Source organism: Plectropomus leopardus, chromosome 1, assembly GCF_026936395.1.
Source record: "Plectropomus leopardus strain MGB_pleo_1.0 chromosome 1, ASM2693639v1, whole genome shotgun sequence".
NCBI classification, from domain to species: domain Eukaryota; kingdom Metazoa; phylum Chordata; class Actinopteri; order Perciformes; family Serranidae; genus Plectropomus; species Plectropomus leopardus.
The window spans coordinates 2,134,341-2,152,065 of record NC_142176.1 but is presented as its reverse complement, the minus strand read 5'-3'; the positions used below and the strand labels follow the sequence as shown (position 1 = coordinate 2,152,065).

Genomic DNA, 17,725 nt, shown 5'->3' with positions numbered 1-17,725 from the left:
TTTAAGAAGCTTTTTCCAAAACCAACACCCTGCAGCAGGTTTGACCTGTTTTTATTTGTCCAGTTCGGTATGTCTCACACAGGAGACATGTTGTAGACACTGAGAGCGTCTCACGTGCGGCAGGAGTCAGCAGCTTGTTTCTGACCTCGTGTACGAGCTGAGGCTGCAGACTCGGTTCTGTTCTGCAGAGATCTGCACACAGCGGCCATTCATACGGACAAGGCAAGAAAAATAAACACACTCCGCTTTCAACAAATGTCCTCCTGAGAGGTTTCTGACAAAATCCTTTCAGCAGCTCGGAGCAGACTTCCCGACTGCAAGGAAGTTTGAATGGAAGTTACAGTCCATCGGCTCGGAAAATCCCCCTCCGTACCCCGCCCCCGCCCCCCGACAAAACAATGAACACTGACACAAAATGCCAGGTGAAACGATTTCACGAGTTTGTACATGAAGAGCAGAGCTCATGTCAGGATGTGGAGAGCTTAGCTCAGCGTAAAGACAGGAATCAGAACCGCTCGCCTTTCTCTGTCCAAACTTTTAAAATCTTTACGAACACCTCCAAAGCCAATCGTACACTGTATGACTTCAACTCTCTGATTTTTGCACGACTCATTTTAGAGTTGGGCTGAACTGAAGCTTCGTCAGGCGGCTGTGGCTCAAAGGTAGAGCGAGTCAACCGCTAACCGGAAGACCAACGGTTTGATACCCCGATCCTCCAGGCAACATGTCGACGTATCCCTGGGCAAGATACTGAACCCCAAATTTCTCCCGATGCTGCGTCACTGGCGTGTGAGTGCGCGTGAATGTTTACTAAGTAGCAGGTGGCACCTTGCACAGTAGCCTTGGCCACCAGTGTGTGAATGTGTGTGAACGTGACATGTAGTACGAAAGCACGTCGAGTGGTTAAAAGACTACAAAAATGCCATACAAGTGCAGTCCATTTTCCATTTAACCGTGCAGTGTACGTCTGCTGGCGAGCGTCCGTCAGACGGTCGGAGGAATTTCTGACATGTCAGAAATTTTGGTCGGCGGATGCAGACGCTCACACAGTTGAAGCAGAGCCACGAGTCTTTTTTCTCACTGCACCTGTGCAAGAGCGTCTGAAAACGCCGTGCAAAATGCACCAGACAGATAACTTAGCAATGTACTGTTGGACCCAGCTCATCCCCCTCAACTAAAAAAGTCTTAGAAATCAAAAACAGGTCTGCCACCAATCTCCAACCCAAACTGAAACAATTAACAGTTGTTAAGACGTGACAACTGTTAATTGTCGACGACGACGGCAGACAGTTTCTTTTGGCTATAAGCATGGGGCTCAAATCAGTGTCTAAATGTCATTATGAATGCATGAAAAGTACTACCGCCCCCTCAAAGTAGTAATACACAAGTTGAGTTGATTACTGAGATGATTTCACTGACTCTTTTTTCACACGCGGAGGACGGTCGGTTCTGCAAACACCGAACTGTTTCTAAAACAGCTCCAGCTTCAGATCATGTGCTCTAAGAAACTCTCCATCCAGTCAACAAAATCTCAAATATTTGTCTAAAAACAAAAATGCCGTGAAAAAACCTCTTCACTCAAGACAGCAAAAGCAAACAACAACCTGCAGTGTTTGTTACTGTTCTCCTCATGTCGCGCTGCAGCCCTGAACAGAAAGTGGCCTTTGCTGTGAAAGGAGCTTATAAATAAAGAAATGTCTGCAGATCCCCGAGGACTAAACCGAAACTCTGTCATGGATCCATCACTGTGGGTGACCTCACCTCCACCTGTGAAGCAAGTCTTTATGAAGACAAAAACAACAACAGAAACAAAAAGAATCCACCTCAAGAAATACGTTTAAATAAGAAATAATTTAAAGTTTGCTGTTACGACACAGCAAAACACTTCTGCTTTGTTGATGAGGCGGATAATTTAGTTGCCCCAGTATAAATAGCTCAGTTTATAGCAACACCTCGACCCAAAATCTCTAAACAAATATTCCAAATGTGGAAAAATCTAAACATTGCAGAGGAAATGTGACACAAATGCAGACACAATTTCACCGTCCAGGAGCAGAGAGCTCAGAGTCTCTCCTCCTCCTCGCCTGGTCCAGGTGCTTCAGTTACTCAACACTATTCAGATTTAAATCCAGCCAGAACGAGTCCAAATCTCCATTATTCTCCCCTTCCCTGCATCCCTTCACCCTCTGAGCGTTTATATGGACAACCAAGGGCTGAATCTAAGAATATGCTCATCTATTTTCCCCTCTATGTGCTCCAAGGACACACAAACACTAAACCTGACGTCTAAACTGTCCAACATCAACAGAGTTTTTCTCCTCAGGGAGTAAAGATCACCTCCTGCCCAAAACCTCCAGGCTACCTTCACAAAAACCACCTCTTTATCCAGCCTGTAGGGCAAATCAGGTCCCAGGGCTGCTGCTGCCGACCTTGTTTGACTTTTTCCAATAAGTGCAGGCTTTAACATGGACAGAAATAAGAGAATATTAAAATAATCAGACTGAATCCTCCCGGGTGATTTATACTTCACTAAAAAAAGCACAAAAGGTGGAGGAGGAAATGACTCTTGCAACATCAGGGCATAAAAACTGAAGTGGCATTAATGCTGCTGTGTGGAAATGGAGCGTTACTGTCATTAGGTCCCACTTAAACTCCACCTGCTATTATGAGTTAAGTGCGGTTCATTTTTTAGGCGTGAGAACACGTTGTGATTGCACATGTTGCTCGAACTCTCAGCGACTGAAAGAGCGGCTCTGTCTTCACTAAGTGAGCAGGCGGAGAGAAGTTAAAGAGGTGAGGCCGACGTGTTTCAGGAGCTGATTATTGGGCCTCATGCAGCAACATTCTCTTATTTTTTACCTTAATTTTCTTGTAAGAAAAAGTCAACTCCAGATGCACCAAACACTCTTAACAATCCAAATCTGCTCTGACCAGGTGAGCTCAATGATGAATCGCACTGATCATAGGTCACTTGTCAGCTCAGGTAACGCCCCCTAAACACCATATAAGGGCAGGTTTTGTGCAAAGACTCATGAACAAGACCGGAGACATGACGCCAGAAAAAGCTGAAAGGAGAACTTCTGCAGGAGGGAAACAGACGTTCTGTTAAATAAACAAAGTAATTGTGATTTCAGGAAATATAATGAAAAATTAAAATTCAAAGTAAAGTTTTAATACATTTAATAAATCAAAATAATTAAAATGATTAAAAGAAAAAGCAGCAATCCCTCATACAGTTCCATTTTTTTATGGAACTACACACATTTTTGTTTAGTAGTTTTGGATGATGCACAAAGATTAAGTTGGTTATCTATTTACACATGAAACAAAATTACATTTTTTGATTTTTTTTTTTGCCATGTTTGAAATAAAGATCTAATTATATTACCTTGTTATCGGAGAGAGCATGGGAGATGACAAAACATCTCTTAATGAAGAAAAATTTTGGATTTGTAAAATATGTTAAAAATATTTTTCACTGTAAAACAGTTTTTTTCATATATTATTTTGTAACCTAATTGATTTTATGAACCTATTTTTTCTTTCTGCTCTTTTTAATTTTTATTTTTTACCAGAAATAAAAAAAAACTAACTAACTAAAAATGAAGTAAAATAATAATAATAATAATAATAATAATAATAATAATAATAATAATAATAATAATAATATAAAATAAAAATAATAAATAAATAGATAAATATTCTATTCTAGAGGTGATGATGATTAATAAAATTACTATACAGCCAATAAAGTTATTAAAAGCTCAGTCCTGAGTCACCCAGCACATTACATGAATACAGCAGCCTGAAGTCAGATTATTCAAACCACTCCATTGGCTGATCTCCTGGATCATTACCTCATTTTTACCAAGTGGGTGGACCGGCACGCACCCTCCACCACTGCAACCCACTCTCCTCCTTCATTCCCCACAAGAGTCCAAGAGTCTGCCAGATAGCCCCAGTCACATTTCCTTCAAAATAAAAGCGAAACATGTCCAAAAATATGTTTAAAAAATACAGCTCATACATACAGGTGACATAATAACAGATTCTTCTACTGCTGCTGCTGTTAATAACGGCTTTTGTGTTGCTTAAATCTCAGTCTGCTCGTGACAAAAATAACTTGTATGCAGAGGTGTGACTCAAGCTGTGACATGTTGTCCTCAGGGTTTATTATAGTAACACTTTTCATATAATATCATAAAATACCTGATTTTAGGCACAAGAGCCTGAATGTCATAAACATTAGTTTCTAAGGCAAATTCCAAAAGTCTACATGTTAAAAGTTAAATCTAAATGTTAAGCATTAAAACGTTTTACCTTATATCGAAATCTCATATCTTAAATCTAAAAGTTAAATCTTATATCTAAATACTATATGTAAAATTTAAATTTTATATGTTAAACATGAATGTTAAATGTTATATCTAAATGTTATATGTTAAATATGAATTTTAAATGTTAAATGTTATATGTTAATATGAATTTTAAATGTTATATCTAAATGTTATATGTTATATCTAAATGTCAAATGTCATATGTTAAATATAAATGGTATATCCAAATGTATAACATAAAGAGTGAACATTTAGATTTAACATTTAGATTCAGCAATGAAAACATCAGCAATATAAACATTTTTATTTGACAATATCTTTAACATATTTTTCACAAATGAATAAATTTTGCAAAAGTTTGCAAAAAATGTTCTAAATGTTAATTTAAAAAGTGACTTTTAAAAAATCAAAATTCTTTTAAATTATGTTTTAGTGCAAATTGTGGAAAAAAGTTTCTGTTACTTTGAGAGTGCACAACTTTAGGATTGGCACCCCGTATGCTCTATATCAATACATGATCTTTAACATTTACAGCGAATTGAATTATGGGATGCTCGATGTTTCACAAACAACGTTGAATTCCCAGCTTCCAAAAGAGATGAGTTTTCTGACTTCTTTCCACATCATGTGAACATCTCTTCTTTCAGCAGCAGCACTGTGATTAACTGCACCTCCTCTGTCTGAGGCCGCTCTCTGCTTTTATTCTGAAAGGCCCTCTTCCTGCAGTGTGTGCAGCTTGACGGCGGCGTTTCCCTCCTGAGGTTTGACAGTCAGACCTGGACTCAGTCTCAGTCCTCTGCACTCAGCCGAGCATCCCCACCTCTGCTGCTGCTGCTCACCGGGACTTTACACTCACATCCTGGAGCTCAGCTGAGCCAAAACACACCACCGAAGAAGAGTCTGACTTCAACAGGGGTGACGATATTTCTACAACAGGTTTGTGATAAACTCTATTTTATTGTTTGGTTTTTAACTTACTCAAGAAATACAGAAGTGAATATGCTTCTTTCATCACCTTTGCACGTGTGCTTTCAAAAAAAGTATTTTAAAACAACATTTTTAATTTTTCTAAATTGTTTTTTACATTAATATATCCTAATTTAGGGGAATTCACATCCTTATAGAGATATTACTGTAATTGAAGATTTAGGTTATTCTAAAAAGCTGGTTTAAAGTTGCAGTCTAAACTCTATCAGTGGATTCTCACTGCAGTGAGTTTTTTTCATACTCGAGAAGCAACATTTTATCTAAATCATCTCTGAATAAATACAATAAACATCAAATCTGCCATATATTTTACTTGACACAAGACAAACAACATGTTTAAAGGGTCATTTCAACCCCAAATCTGTTATACATTTCTCTTACCTGTAGCCATTTTTGCTCCAAGTCTTTTTCTTTATATTTGTACATAGAAAAATAGTGTACATGGAGATGATCAGGAATAATACAAATATAAACAAACATAACCCCCCCCCGCAACAGTATTACTGTACCATTTGACAACCTGGCATTGATTGAGTTTGGATGCAACCACTTGTATTACATGCATCACGTACATATCGTGCATATTTTATACAAATAAATAAAAGTGACACAGTTAGAATAATAACAAAAATAGTAATAAAACAATTAATAAATAAAAATAAAATTTAAGAAAATAATAATAAAAAATAATAATAATTAGAAAAAGGTTAATTAAAATAAAATAGCATAGTAAACAAGTAGATAAAAGAAAATCAGCAAGTTTACCTGTAGTGATTTTTATCAGTTTAGTTTTGGTGTGAGTTGCAGAGTGTTGGAGATATCGGCCGTAGAGATTTTTACCTTTTCTCCAATATAATGGAACTAAATGGCGCTCACACGGGGCGGCTGTGGCTCAGAGGTAGAGCGGGCTGTCCACTATTCGGAAAATCGAATCGGCGGTTCGATCCCCGGCTCCTCCACTCAACATGTCGAAATGTGCTTTGGCAGCATACTGAACCCCAACTGCTTCCACTGGAGTGAGAGTATCTATGAATGGTAAATAGGTGGCACCTGGTACAGTAGCCTCGGCCCCCCAGTGTGTGAAAGTGTGCGTGAATAACGTGACATGCAGTGTGAAAACGTTTTCAGTGGTCAAACGACTAAAGAAGTGCTACACATATGCAGTCCATTTACAATTTACTTCTGCGTGATACAGCAGCTCGTTCTCACTCAAAAATACGTCAAATACGTCTGCTTCGTTGGTGCTTTCGCATACAAGTTTGACGCCAAAAGCCACCTTCCACTTCCAACGCAGCTGGTCGGCGTCAGCTGAGAACCCACTCAGACAGAATTGGCAGCGTTGTTATTATACGGCTAACGGATAGCCTGACAGCGTCAGACACGTCCACGTGCATGGGTGGCGTCATGACGAAGCCGGTTGCATGAAACACTGAAAGACAGCGGCAGGCGATAATGCTGGCGGTAACAGCATCGTATAAGAAGCGTGAGTGTGCTTATAGAGCCGGTGGGTCCCAAAAACAGCCAGTTTTTATGTGGGAGTCCAGTGCTCGCTTCCCGTGTGGATGTGTGTTTTTTTTACACCTCACCATGGGCCTCTTTCACCTAAATCTAACCATCCGCGACTTTGTTGTCTAATCCCAACCATTGTGACGCCCGCGTGGGTCTCCATGTGCTGTTGTGTAAATGTAAGGACCGCGCTGCGTCACTGTGCCATGTGCATTTGTTGCCATCAGGGTTACGGCATCAGCCGACACAGAAGAATACCTTAAATGTCATAAGTAGATGCAGAAGGTCACTGACGGCATCATGTGACGAGTTTGGTTGAGAACGCGTTGGATACACAGCACGACGACGTCAGATCAAAACAGTGCCAGTAACAATGTAATATAACTTCCAATGTTACAACTTATATTACGTAATATTAGAAGTAAGGTGTAATATAAATACAAGCATGAGGGAGGGGCAGTGGACGGGTCCAACAAACCCTGGACTTTCATGCAGGAGTCTGGTGTCCGCTTCCTGTCTGAATGTGATGTTTTTTTATACACCTTGCCATGTGCCCTTTTTGCCTAAATCTAACCAGCCGTGGCAGCATGTGCGTTTGGTCATGTCCCAGCATTAGTTACCATGTGCAGTTGTTGCCTAAACATAACCACACACGGTGTAATCCCACCATGTGTTTGTGTCGACATCATGGTAGCAGCATCTCGGAACGTCAGCAGCAGACGCAGAAGGATATCCAGAGCGTAACATGTAGACATGGAAGTCCACTGCAAAGCGGCAACATATGATGACTTCAAATGATTTGGGACCATCCACCTCATTTCCCATCTGCCCTATATGGACTTTCTAACTCTTTAACGTGATCATTGCTGGTGGCATCACAACCTGCCGCTGCTCGGTGCGTAACATACTGCCGTGAAGAGAGCCTCTGTGTGTCCACGTCTGACGCTGAAGTCTACTGACAAAGTGGCAGTTTTTTGATGAGTTGGGAGTGAGAGCAGGCTGAAAAAACATTTATTTTTTATTTTTGGGTGAACTGTCCCTTCAAATTATGACCTTCACATGATACACAAAAGAATAAGTATCAGAAAGTCGATAAAACTAACTGTAGAGCACCACAGACTCTTATATCGCTGTCAGTGCAAACCTCCTGTCTCTAAAATTGCTATTTTTCAGGAATTAGAAAAATGGAAGGATCTAAAGGAGATAGGAGGTTTAGTCACAAGATTTTTAAAATAAATTTCATTGGTTGAGAAATGGTAAAAACCCACTGATGGATGTAGAGGGGGACCAACAGAATTCATTTATGAAAAAAAATGAAAATAGTGAAACGTGGAGATATGAGGATTGTACCCGACAACGACGATATTTAAGTTAATTTTATTCTGAAGCCGATTTAAAATCAGCTGGTCTCAATCAAAGAGCTGCAGGAAGTCAATAAATGTTTAAAATCTGACTGCAACAAGTCATCAACATATTCTGAGTCCCTTAATCGTTATTATACGTGATGTAAGTGACGTTTATTAACCTGTGGGATCAGATGTCAGTCATGAGGAGATTTTAGGAAAAAGAGACAGACAGGTGAGGATCAAAGCGTGGTCACTGCCACACCTTTGGCCCTCAGCTCCTCCCGTCGTGTCTCCTGGCTGAATGTCAGCAGTGTTGAGACGTGATGGAAAGTCTGCTGTTTACTCAGGCCCCGGTGTCGTCAGAGCTGCCATAATACAGGTTTCAGGGGGAACAGATCTGGTGTTATGGGCCCCGGTCTCTGAGGGAGCGGCCCCTCAGCAGCAGCTGAATGAGCTCAGTGTGGAGGCGGCCACCGGCTCGGCTCGCACACAGCCCCGCCGCTAATCAACTGTCACTTAGTCCAAACAGCGGCGCTCAGTCCTGAGGAGACACTCCCTGCAGGTCTCCTCAAACCGAAGCGGCACGAGCTGCAGACTGACGGAGACGCTGTCAGAGAACATACACTGACGGAAAAGTTTGGAAGCAGCTGTTTTATTGAGTTTTTTTTTTTTTTTTTACTTTTTGCAGTAATTTATATTTTAACAGACATGAAAACAGTTTTTGTCAGACACCAAATGTATTATTTACATTTGAAGTTTTAGCTTCAAAATAAAAAGACTGAAATGATTCAAACCTCTATGCAAGTTTTTTTGTTATCAATTTGTTATTTAGTTTACTGCAGAATATAAAAATAATCATCAAAGGAACGTTCATCTTGTCTGAGCTGTATGATAAAAAAATAGATAGATAAATAGATAAGTATGACGAAAAGATAAATGATTACGAAAAAATGTTCTTGTCAGTACACGATGCGAGGCACGCATGCCCAAAATGGTCCACCATTTTGGACAGCTAGCTACGGCTACTCCACATGGACAAACCACATGGTACCAACGCGATACGAGGCTTGAATGCGCAAAAATGTTGTAGGAAATTTAAAATGTCACTACAAAACTGACTGTAACTCGCTTAATTCGGAAGCGATTTTAATGAAATTTGGCTTGTTAAAAACACAGAAAAATGATCGTGATACGTTACTTGTTGGAATTAAAATAAGTTTTCGGGGCGGATCTCATCAGCTGTATGTATACAGAGTTTGAAGATAAATCATAATAGCCTGATAATGATCGTATTTAGGATTTTATTCTTAGTGTATTACTAATGTTAGTAATTACGTATGTATGTATTTATTTATTATGTTAAAATAGGGTCAATTCAAACAACTAACTAATCACATCCATGCTTGAAACTCGGATCGTGACATTTGGTTTGTCAAAGTGGTTTAGCCGTAGCTAGCTTTCCAAGATGGCGGACTGTTTTGCGCGTGCGTGCCTCGGACTCACATCGTGTGTTGACGTCCCCACCGTGTTTCATGACAGGTTAGAAGTCTGAAAAGCTTCAGAGACCCTCAATCATTATTAAATCACAGCGATGCAACCCGGCTCTTAATATGAGCCGGATCTACCGGTTTTTTTTTTTTTTTTGCTCCCAGCTCGTCGAATACTGACATTTAATCAGCGGCTCGTCACCTCAGAAATGACGCTCTCGGCATCCTTCAGCGTCAGTTTTGGATGTTCAGGGACGGCGTATCAATGTATACTCTGTACATGCGTTATGTCTTGTCCCTCCATAAAGCAGAATGGCGTTGTGGTGTTTATATTTGATAATGCACGTTTGTGTGTTTACCTCTGATGTGTGTGTGAATATGAACAAATACACAGAGTGAATTTGGGGAAAAGACCTTTACTGCAGAAGCAGGGAGGGGCAGGAAGTGTTTCTCACATGAAATAACATTTATAAACATTTACTCTTGAAAGAACTGGAGCTCCTTGTTTTCCCGTCAGAAAATAAGAGCGGCGAGTGTTGGCGAGTGTTGTAATGACTCACATGGACATCGCTGAGGCGTGTGAAATGTCTGACGGGAGAGTGTTTTGACTGTAAAGATGTGACGCTCCCTCTCCAAACTGGGAGAGGAAGAACATTGTGAGGAGCAGAAAACTGTTCACGCACAATGTGGCTCATGCAGCAGAATTAAATTACTCTCAATTTTCTGTTAAAAGAAAAAATACAAGAAGTCAACTCCAAATGTTCTTAAACCCCATTTAAACCCACCAGCAGCTATAGCTGGTAAAGTGCATGATGGTCATTTTACACTCACAAACAAATTCCTAAATGTTATTCATACTTGTTTTATTGACATTTGGAACAATGACTTTCTCAGCAGTTTTTTCCACATGCTAAAGTTTGGTGTTTTTCGACACATTATGCAGTGACTTTTTCTAACATTTTAAATGTTGATTTCATGGACTGTTTCTACAACAGTTTATACTAAAATGTTCTTCAAAATACTTTCCATAAGTTTTAGTGACATTTGGAACAATGCATTTTTCGCCTTTTTCCCCACATGCTATAGTAGGTTGCTTTTCGACATTCTATTATATGACTTTTTTCAATATTTTAAATGTTGACTTTTTGGACCGTGTCTTCGACATCTTATGTCCTTCAAAATGCTATACTAGGACTTTTTTTGACATTTGGGACCATGACTTTTTTGACAGTTTTTTTCACGTGCTATGGTATGGCGTTTTTTGATGTACTATACTATGACTTTTTTCAGCATGTTGACTTTTTTGACCGTTCTTTCGTCATTCTACACTTTAATTTTTTTTAAGATGCTATACTATGACTTTTTTTGACATTTGGAATGATGACTTTTTCAATCGTTTTTTCCACATGCTATAGTTTGGTGTTTTTCGACATATTATACTATGACTCTTTCTAACATTTTAAATATTGATTTCAGGGACTGTTTCTTCAAAAATTTATACTAAAACATTCTTCAAAATACTTTACCATAAGTTCTATCACCATTTGGAATAATGACTTTTTATACCTTTTTTTCCACTTGCTATAGTATGTTGCCCTTCGACATGCTATAATATGACTTTTTTCAGTATTTTAAATGTTGACTTTTTGGACTGTTTCTTCGACATTTTATGCTATTACGTATGTTCTTCAAAATGCTATACTAGGACTTTTTTTGACATTTGGGACCATGACTTTTTCAACAGTTTTTTATCACATGCTATAATATGGCGTTTTTCAACATACTATACTATGACTTTTTTCAGCATTTTCAATGTTGACTTCTTGGACTTTAATCCTCTTCAAAATGTTAAACTATGACTTTTTTTTACATTTTGAGCGATGACTTTTTGAATTGTTTTTTCAACATGCTATAGTGTGGTGTTGTTTTTTATATCAATGAAATGTAAGTAGACAACTTAGAAAGTTTCCAAGTACTTCGTGTCCTGATATTGATGACTTCCTCCTCCCTGAGCGCGTGGCAAAGACAAACCCTCTCAAGAAAAAGGTACATTTCATTTATCAATGATGTTTTTTGTGTTGCAGTCTGTTTGTTAGCTGCCAGCAAACACGCGACAATGAGGAGATGTGGTCATACTGACATTAGCTAAGTTAAGGTCAAATGTTTGCTAACAACAGTTTTGGAAATGTCAGCTTCAACATTTGATAACCAACATCAGTGTAGTAGCTAATATTTGGAAGCTAACACAGAGCGGTGAAGTAATGAGTCCAAAAAAACGGAAGTTCGTTAGCATCTTTGCACGTCCGGTTCCCTCGTCTCAAAGTCTCTGGGTTTTTTGGGTTTTGGGAAAAATGCCTTAAATAAGGTCTGTGGTTAATACGGGCCGAAGATATTTAGACGTTTTGTTCTGCAACATAAAATACATCCGCTTAAACCCAATTTTTGAATGTTACGCGTCTTAAGAACGGTGGTTGCTAACAAGTGGCTAAATGGTGCTGGGAAATATAATGAAGTATTAAAACTAAAAGTACACGTGCAAAATGGTTTAAATAAATGTAATAAATCAAAAATAATTTAAATAAAAGAAAAAGTCCTCGTGAGAATCTGGGACCATGTTTTTTTGTTGTTTTTTTTTTGTTTGTTTGTTTGTTTGTTTTTTTGCATTAAAAATGAAACAATTACACAATTCTATAAATAGTTGCCAATTCATTTTCTAATTAATCGACTAATTGTTTTAGATGCCCTTGTATAATTTCATATGGTTTGTGTGCAAAAATCTTGACTTTATCCAATATTATTAGTGGAGTAAAAAGGACAATATTTCTTTTTGAAATTTAGTGGAGTAGAAGAAGAAAGTAGCATTAGATTAAAATACTCAAGAAACTTAAAGGTTCCTCAGATGTTTTACTTTCGTCCGGTACTACAGTACTACTAAACACGGTTACTTAAATCAAGGTGATTGGGATCAATGAACCCTGTACAGTGTATGTCTTCAGTCCTCGAATTTAATAATCCAGTCATCATAATTATGCTGCAACATTATCTAAATTTAAATTAAATATTATTCATGCTTTTTAAAAAATGTTCCTCAAATGTGAAACTTATTTTTCTTTGTTGTTTGAAGTTTTCAGACGGAAGACCAAAGATAGAAAAAACTGGTGAAATGCAAAAATCAATAAATAAGAAGAAATCCTGCACACGAGCAAAAATGATATAAATTTTTGTCAGTATGTGGTTTCTTGCACGAGGCCCACAGAGCGGACATTCAGAGTTTGGGAGCTCGGCGTCTTGTGTTTCCAGTGAATGAATGAAACTTTATGGAGGACTCCCTCGTGTTTTAGTGGGATTTCGTAGAGAGAAAGAGACTTTTGTTTGCAGTGTTAAAGCAGCTGGGACAGATTGTTTTGAAATTTGATGAAAAGTGACTATAATTTTTGGTGCAGGTCCAAGAATTTTATTATTACCAGATAGGACATAAAAAAAGTATTTATTACCATTATTGTTTCATGAACTACTACACTTAAATGAGAAAATACTGATTTAACCAAAAATAATATAAAATACATTTCTTTTCTTTTTTTTAGCAGCAATGAAAATTACTTCATCATAGATCATAGAAGAAGAAAAACAACAAAATAAGATATTAAAAATTCTCTACGTTTAGGTGCACAACATTCAGACAGCTCAGTTGATGTGCATTGTGTTGTGTATTGAAAAAATCAATATGACATCTGAAAGATTATTTTTTATGGCCTGTAGGAAAATAAAATTTATCTCTTATTATCAATAGAAACCTAAATGTTTTGCGTTCTCAGTTTGTATTTTGCTCATTTTTCGGTGAACTTCAGGTGAGACATGACGAGGTGGATCGTGTTGCTGTCTGCGTGTCTACATGTCATCTCTGCGTCGTTCGATTACCTTTATGAAGAGCACTCCTTCATGGGTAAGAAAACTTATTTATGATCATTTCATGAGTTTATTGCACGATGTACGGAGCTCTTTTGTCCCTGATTTCGTCCTCAGACCCGGAGGACGTGCTGAGTGTGAGTATTCCTCTGGAGGAGCCACAGCGTCCTCTGCTGGGAGCCTCCATCCTGCTTCCCTGTTACTTTGAGGTGAGTCTTTCTAAGCTTTTTTAGTAAATGTCAGTTGGCTGAAAGACAGTATATTCTCCACTTTATTTTCCATATAATTTATATAATAACTTGTATTCTTAGATAGTGGATTAGTCCACTGAAAGTATTTGTCCCTGAATTATCTTCCATGTGCAACTGATGTAAAATTTTATTAACTGTTGAGTTTGCGCCTCATTTTTTTTGTTTTAACTATTTTATGTTGTTTCTTTTACTATTTATATTGTGTTTTTGCCCACTTATCTTGTACACACATTACCTCTCTGGCACCTGAATGAATGGGTTTAATTTCTTTCAAAACATGGGAAGAGGGGGGACACTTCATAAAAATTTGCCCCAAAGTTGGCAAGAAATTTTTTTAAAAAAAAGGTTACAAGACAATTACCTGAAAATAAGTTTTTAAAAAAACTGAATACAATTTAAAAAAAAAAAAAGATTTAAAAACAAGAAGAAGATGACCTCAAGAGTGCTAAAAGTGCTAAAAATATATTTTCTTTTCTGAAACATAATTTTAAATACATAAATGAATTGATTGGGTTTCAATTCAATGACATTTTTTGCATTTAACAAAATGTAACAATAGTAACAATTTTATTTTCCCAGTGTATTTTTGACCTACTTAATGACAAGATTGTGTATTTTTGTATGTATGCTATATGCATGAACACAGCCAGAACATTAAGTACACCAAACAGTCCCTAAAGGGTTAAATAGCCTCAGATTGTTGATTTTATATTTGGAAAAGTAACTGCTGGTAAACGGTGTTGTTTCCCTCGTAGGACCACACCGTCCCGGACCCCGGCGCCCCCACCATCGCCCCCCTCGCCCATCGCATCAAATGGAGCCTCGTCACCAAAGAGAAGGTCACGACCATCCTGGTGGCCTTGGAGGGCCAGGTGCGAATCAGCGAGCGCTACCTGGACAGAGTTCACCTGGTGGGCTACCCCCAGACCTCCACAGACGCCAGCATCAAGATCTCGGAGCTGAGGTCCAGCGACTCGGGGGTCTACCGCTGTGAGGTCCAGCACGGCATCGAGGACAACCACGACATCGTCCACGTGCAGGTTCAAGGTGAAAATGAGCTTTCACAACATTTTAGACAAAACTTTTCATGTTTCATTCAGAATTTAACAGCTTTGTCTCTGCAGGTATTGTGTTCCACTACCGCGCCATCATGGGACGCTACAGTTTGACCTTTGAGAAGGCGACGGCGGCGTGCGCGCAGAACAGCGCCGTCATGGCGTCACCCGAGCAGCTTCAGGCGGCCTACGATGACGGATTCCACCAGTGTGACGCCGGCTGGCTGTCTGACCACACAGTCAGGTGGGTGTGTCACATGACGGCCAACGGCTGTCCACTTCCTGCCTCTGCCTCTCACTGAGCTCAAACTGGACGCTCAAACGTTAAAGTTCACACGTTAATGGAGGCGAAAAACACAATATTCTGGAGAAAAGTGTCCAAAAAAACTCCTGCAATATCCAAATTGTTATTGCATACTTTAACTAAACACACTTTAAAAAAAAACAGTACGGCCTCTACGTACGGAAATCACGGAGCCCGGGAGGTGACATGGATGTTTGGTTTTTTTTTAGTTTTACAGACATTTTTTTCCTATTTAACAAAAAAAAAGAAATTTCTAAATCCATTAATTTCTTGCAGTTTGCGTACATTTCCTGTCAAGTTGCTCGTTGCCTTGACTAAAAAAAAAAGTTTCTGAATACAGCACAAAAAAAGTGATGTCAGTCCAGGTTTCAAAGGGTTAATGGAGTAGCGGTGATCTGTGAGGTCGTTAAATACGTGCCGACCTCTCTTTTCACCGTGTTACCGTTTCTGATGCCGTTTGAAGCAGTCGTATCTCGCTCGAACTTTGCTTCGCTGCCTCTGCTTTCTCCGTTTTGTCCGTTTCTGTAAACGTTTCGAAAATGTGCACAAATACGAACAAAATGAACGCAAAGTGGGTCAAAGGCACCATTTGCCGCCTATCTAACATTGAGCTAACGTCACCAAAACATCCTGAAAACTTTACATCAGTATTCAACCTTATAAGGGACATTATTTGAAATCATAAGCATCCTTAAAATGTTCTTTAAACATTAGATTTAAATGTTTTCCTTAAAACATTATTGCAACTTGTAGGTAACGTTAGCCAGTGTTGTGGAAACGTTTCCTGCTCGCTGGGTAAGCAGCAATGTCTTTGTAAAACAAAAGGGAAAATCTTTTGGGGGCATTGTCCATGATGGAATTTAAATTTTGAAAATTTTCTCTCTATTCAACCAAAGGTACCCGATCCATGATCCTCGTGTGAACTGCTACGGAGACAAAGAGGAGCTGCCCGGCGTCAGGACGTACGGAGTCAGAGACCTCAACGAGACGTACGACGTCTACTGCTTCGCTGAGAGGATGACAGGTACGTGACTGCTGTGTTGTTAATTTGCTTCTGTTTGATAAACTTTATTTGTATAGCACCTTTTATACAAGAAATGCAGCCCAGCGTGCTTTACAAGAAAGAAATGAAATGCAGCACGTGCTTCACATCAAAACACATAAAAGACGAGACGACAGAATAAAACCTGCATGTTGAAATAAAATAAAATCAGAACAGAATACGTGAAATGTATCTTCAAATGGATAAAATCCGCTTAACATGAGTAAAAGTGAGACACAATGAGGATAGAAATTTAGTGCACAGAATTCAGAACATAAAATAGAAAATAAAATGGATAAAATATAACCAACTGGCCTTATTAATAAAATAAGCATAAAAATAGAGTATAGAAAATTCATGAAAATACAACATACTACAATACAAGATCTTAAATACTGATGTGCAGCAGTGCGCACAGCAGCTGAATCACAGTCAAAGGCTAAAGTGAGGAGACCAGTTTTTTGTTGGTTTATGGCCGAACAGCTTTTTGCTTCTGCCGATTCTCCGATCTGTTAAGATTATCGTGTTCGTCGTAGAGCTTCTTTTTGGCGATAATCAAAGTTTTTCAGGAGGGAACCAGTGCGATGCTAACTTCCAGGTTGGCCTACAATAAACGTCACCCTTCACCGCTTTATGGCGCTCTCTGATGTGACGCAGGTAGAGTTTTTCACACCGCCGCTGCAGAGAAGTTCACCTACTCGGAGGCCGTGATGGCGTGCTCCAACCGGGGCGCTCTGCTGGCGACCACCGGTCAGCTCTACCTGGCGTGGCAGACTGGCATGGACGTCTGTAACGCCGGCTGGCTGGGAGACAGGAGCGTCCGCTACCCCATCAACGTCCGTCGGCCGCAGTGTGGAGGCGGCCTGCTGGGGGTGCGGACCGTTTACCTCCACACAAACCAGACAGGATACCCACTTCCTGAGTCCCGCTACGACGCCTTCTGCTACACAGGTGAGCCTTCAGTTCAGGTTTTTTTGCAGATATTTTGTCTTCGTTTTTTGTACTAATTTCAGGTAATTGTCTTGTACCTTTTTTATTTTATTTTATTCTATTTTTTTTATTATTTTTTTACCAATTCCCAACGGTTGCAGCAGGAAATGCAGCAATGTCTTGGTAAAAAACAACAATTTTTCATGGCTACTGGTGGGAAAAGATAAATAACATAAATAGCATCCACATGTGGTGCTTAAATTGGGGCATTTCTGAGAAAAAAAACCCCAAAGATTTTCTGAGATTAATGTTGCTAATTTGCAAGAAAAAGATGGATATTCTCTGAGTTTATAAAGTCACAAATCTGTGGTGCAAAGTGAATGTAGTCCTTTGACCTGCAAAAATCAAAAATGTACAACAAACAAAAACATCTGAAATTTGCGACTTTATAAACTTAAAGAATATATCTTTATCAGCAGATTTGTGACATTAATCTCTTCTATATAATTTTTCTTTTTAAATTTACCGTGGCTCCGCAGTGGCCCTGATATGTCGTCATAAACTACAATAACTG

At 39.0% G+C, this 17,725-nt stretch overlaps 1 protein-coding gene across 2 annotated transcripts in view; it reads left to right on the top strand.

Annotated features, from left to right (window-relative positions):
- Positions 1-5,144: 5,144 nt before the first annotated feature.
- The window catches only part of LOC121963516 (aggrecan core protein-like), a 28,641-nt gene continuing 16,060 nt past the window's right edge, over positions 5,145-17,725 (top strand). For both annotated transcript variants that reach the window (XM_088079166.1, XM_088079122.1), the window contains exons 1-7: positions 5,145-5,273; positions 13,512-13,606; positions 13,687-13,778; positions 14,576-14,867; positions 14,945-15,119; positions 16,076-16,203; positions 16,879-17,172. In XM_088079166.1, the coding sequence (XP_087935292.1) occupies positions 13,519-13,606; positions 13,687-13,778; positions 14,576-14,867; positions 14,945-15,119; positions 16,076-16,203; positions 16,879-17,172 (1,069 nt within the window). In that variant the 5' untranslated portion in view covers positions 5,145-5,273; positions 13,512-13,518. The remainder of the gene's footprint in view (positions 5,274-13,511; positions 13,607-13,686; positions 13,779-14,575; positions 14,868-14,944; positions 15,120-16,075; positions 16,204-16,878; positions 17,173-17,725) is intronic.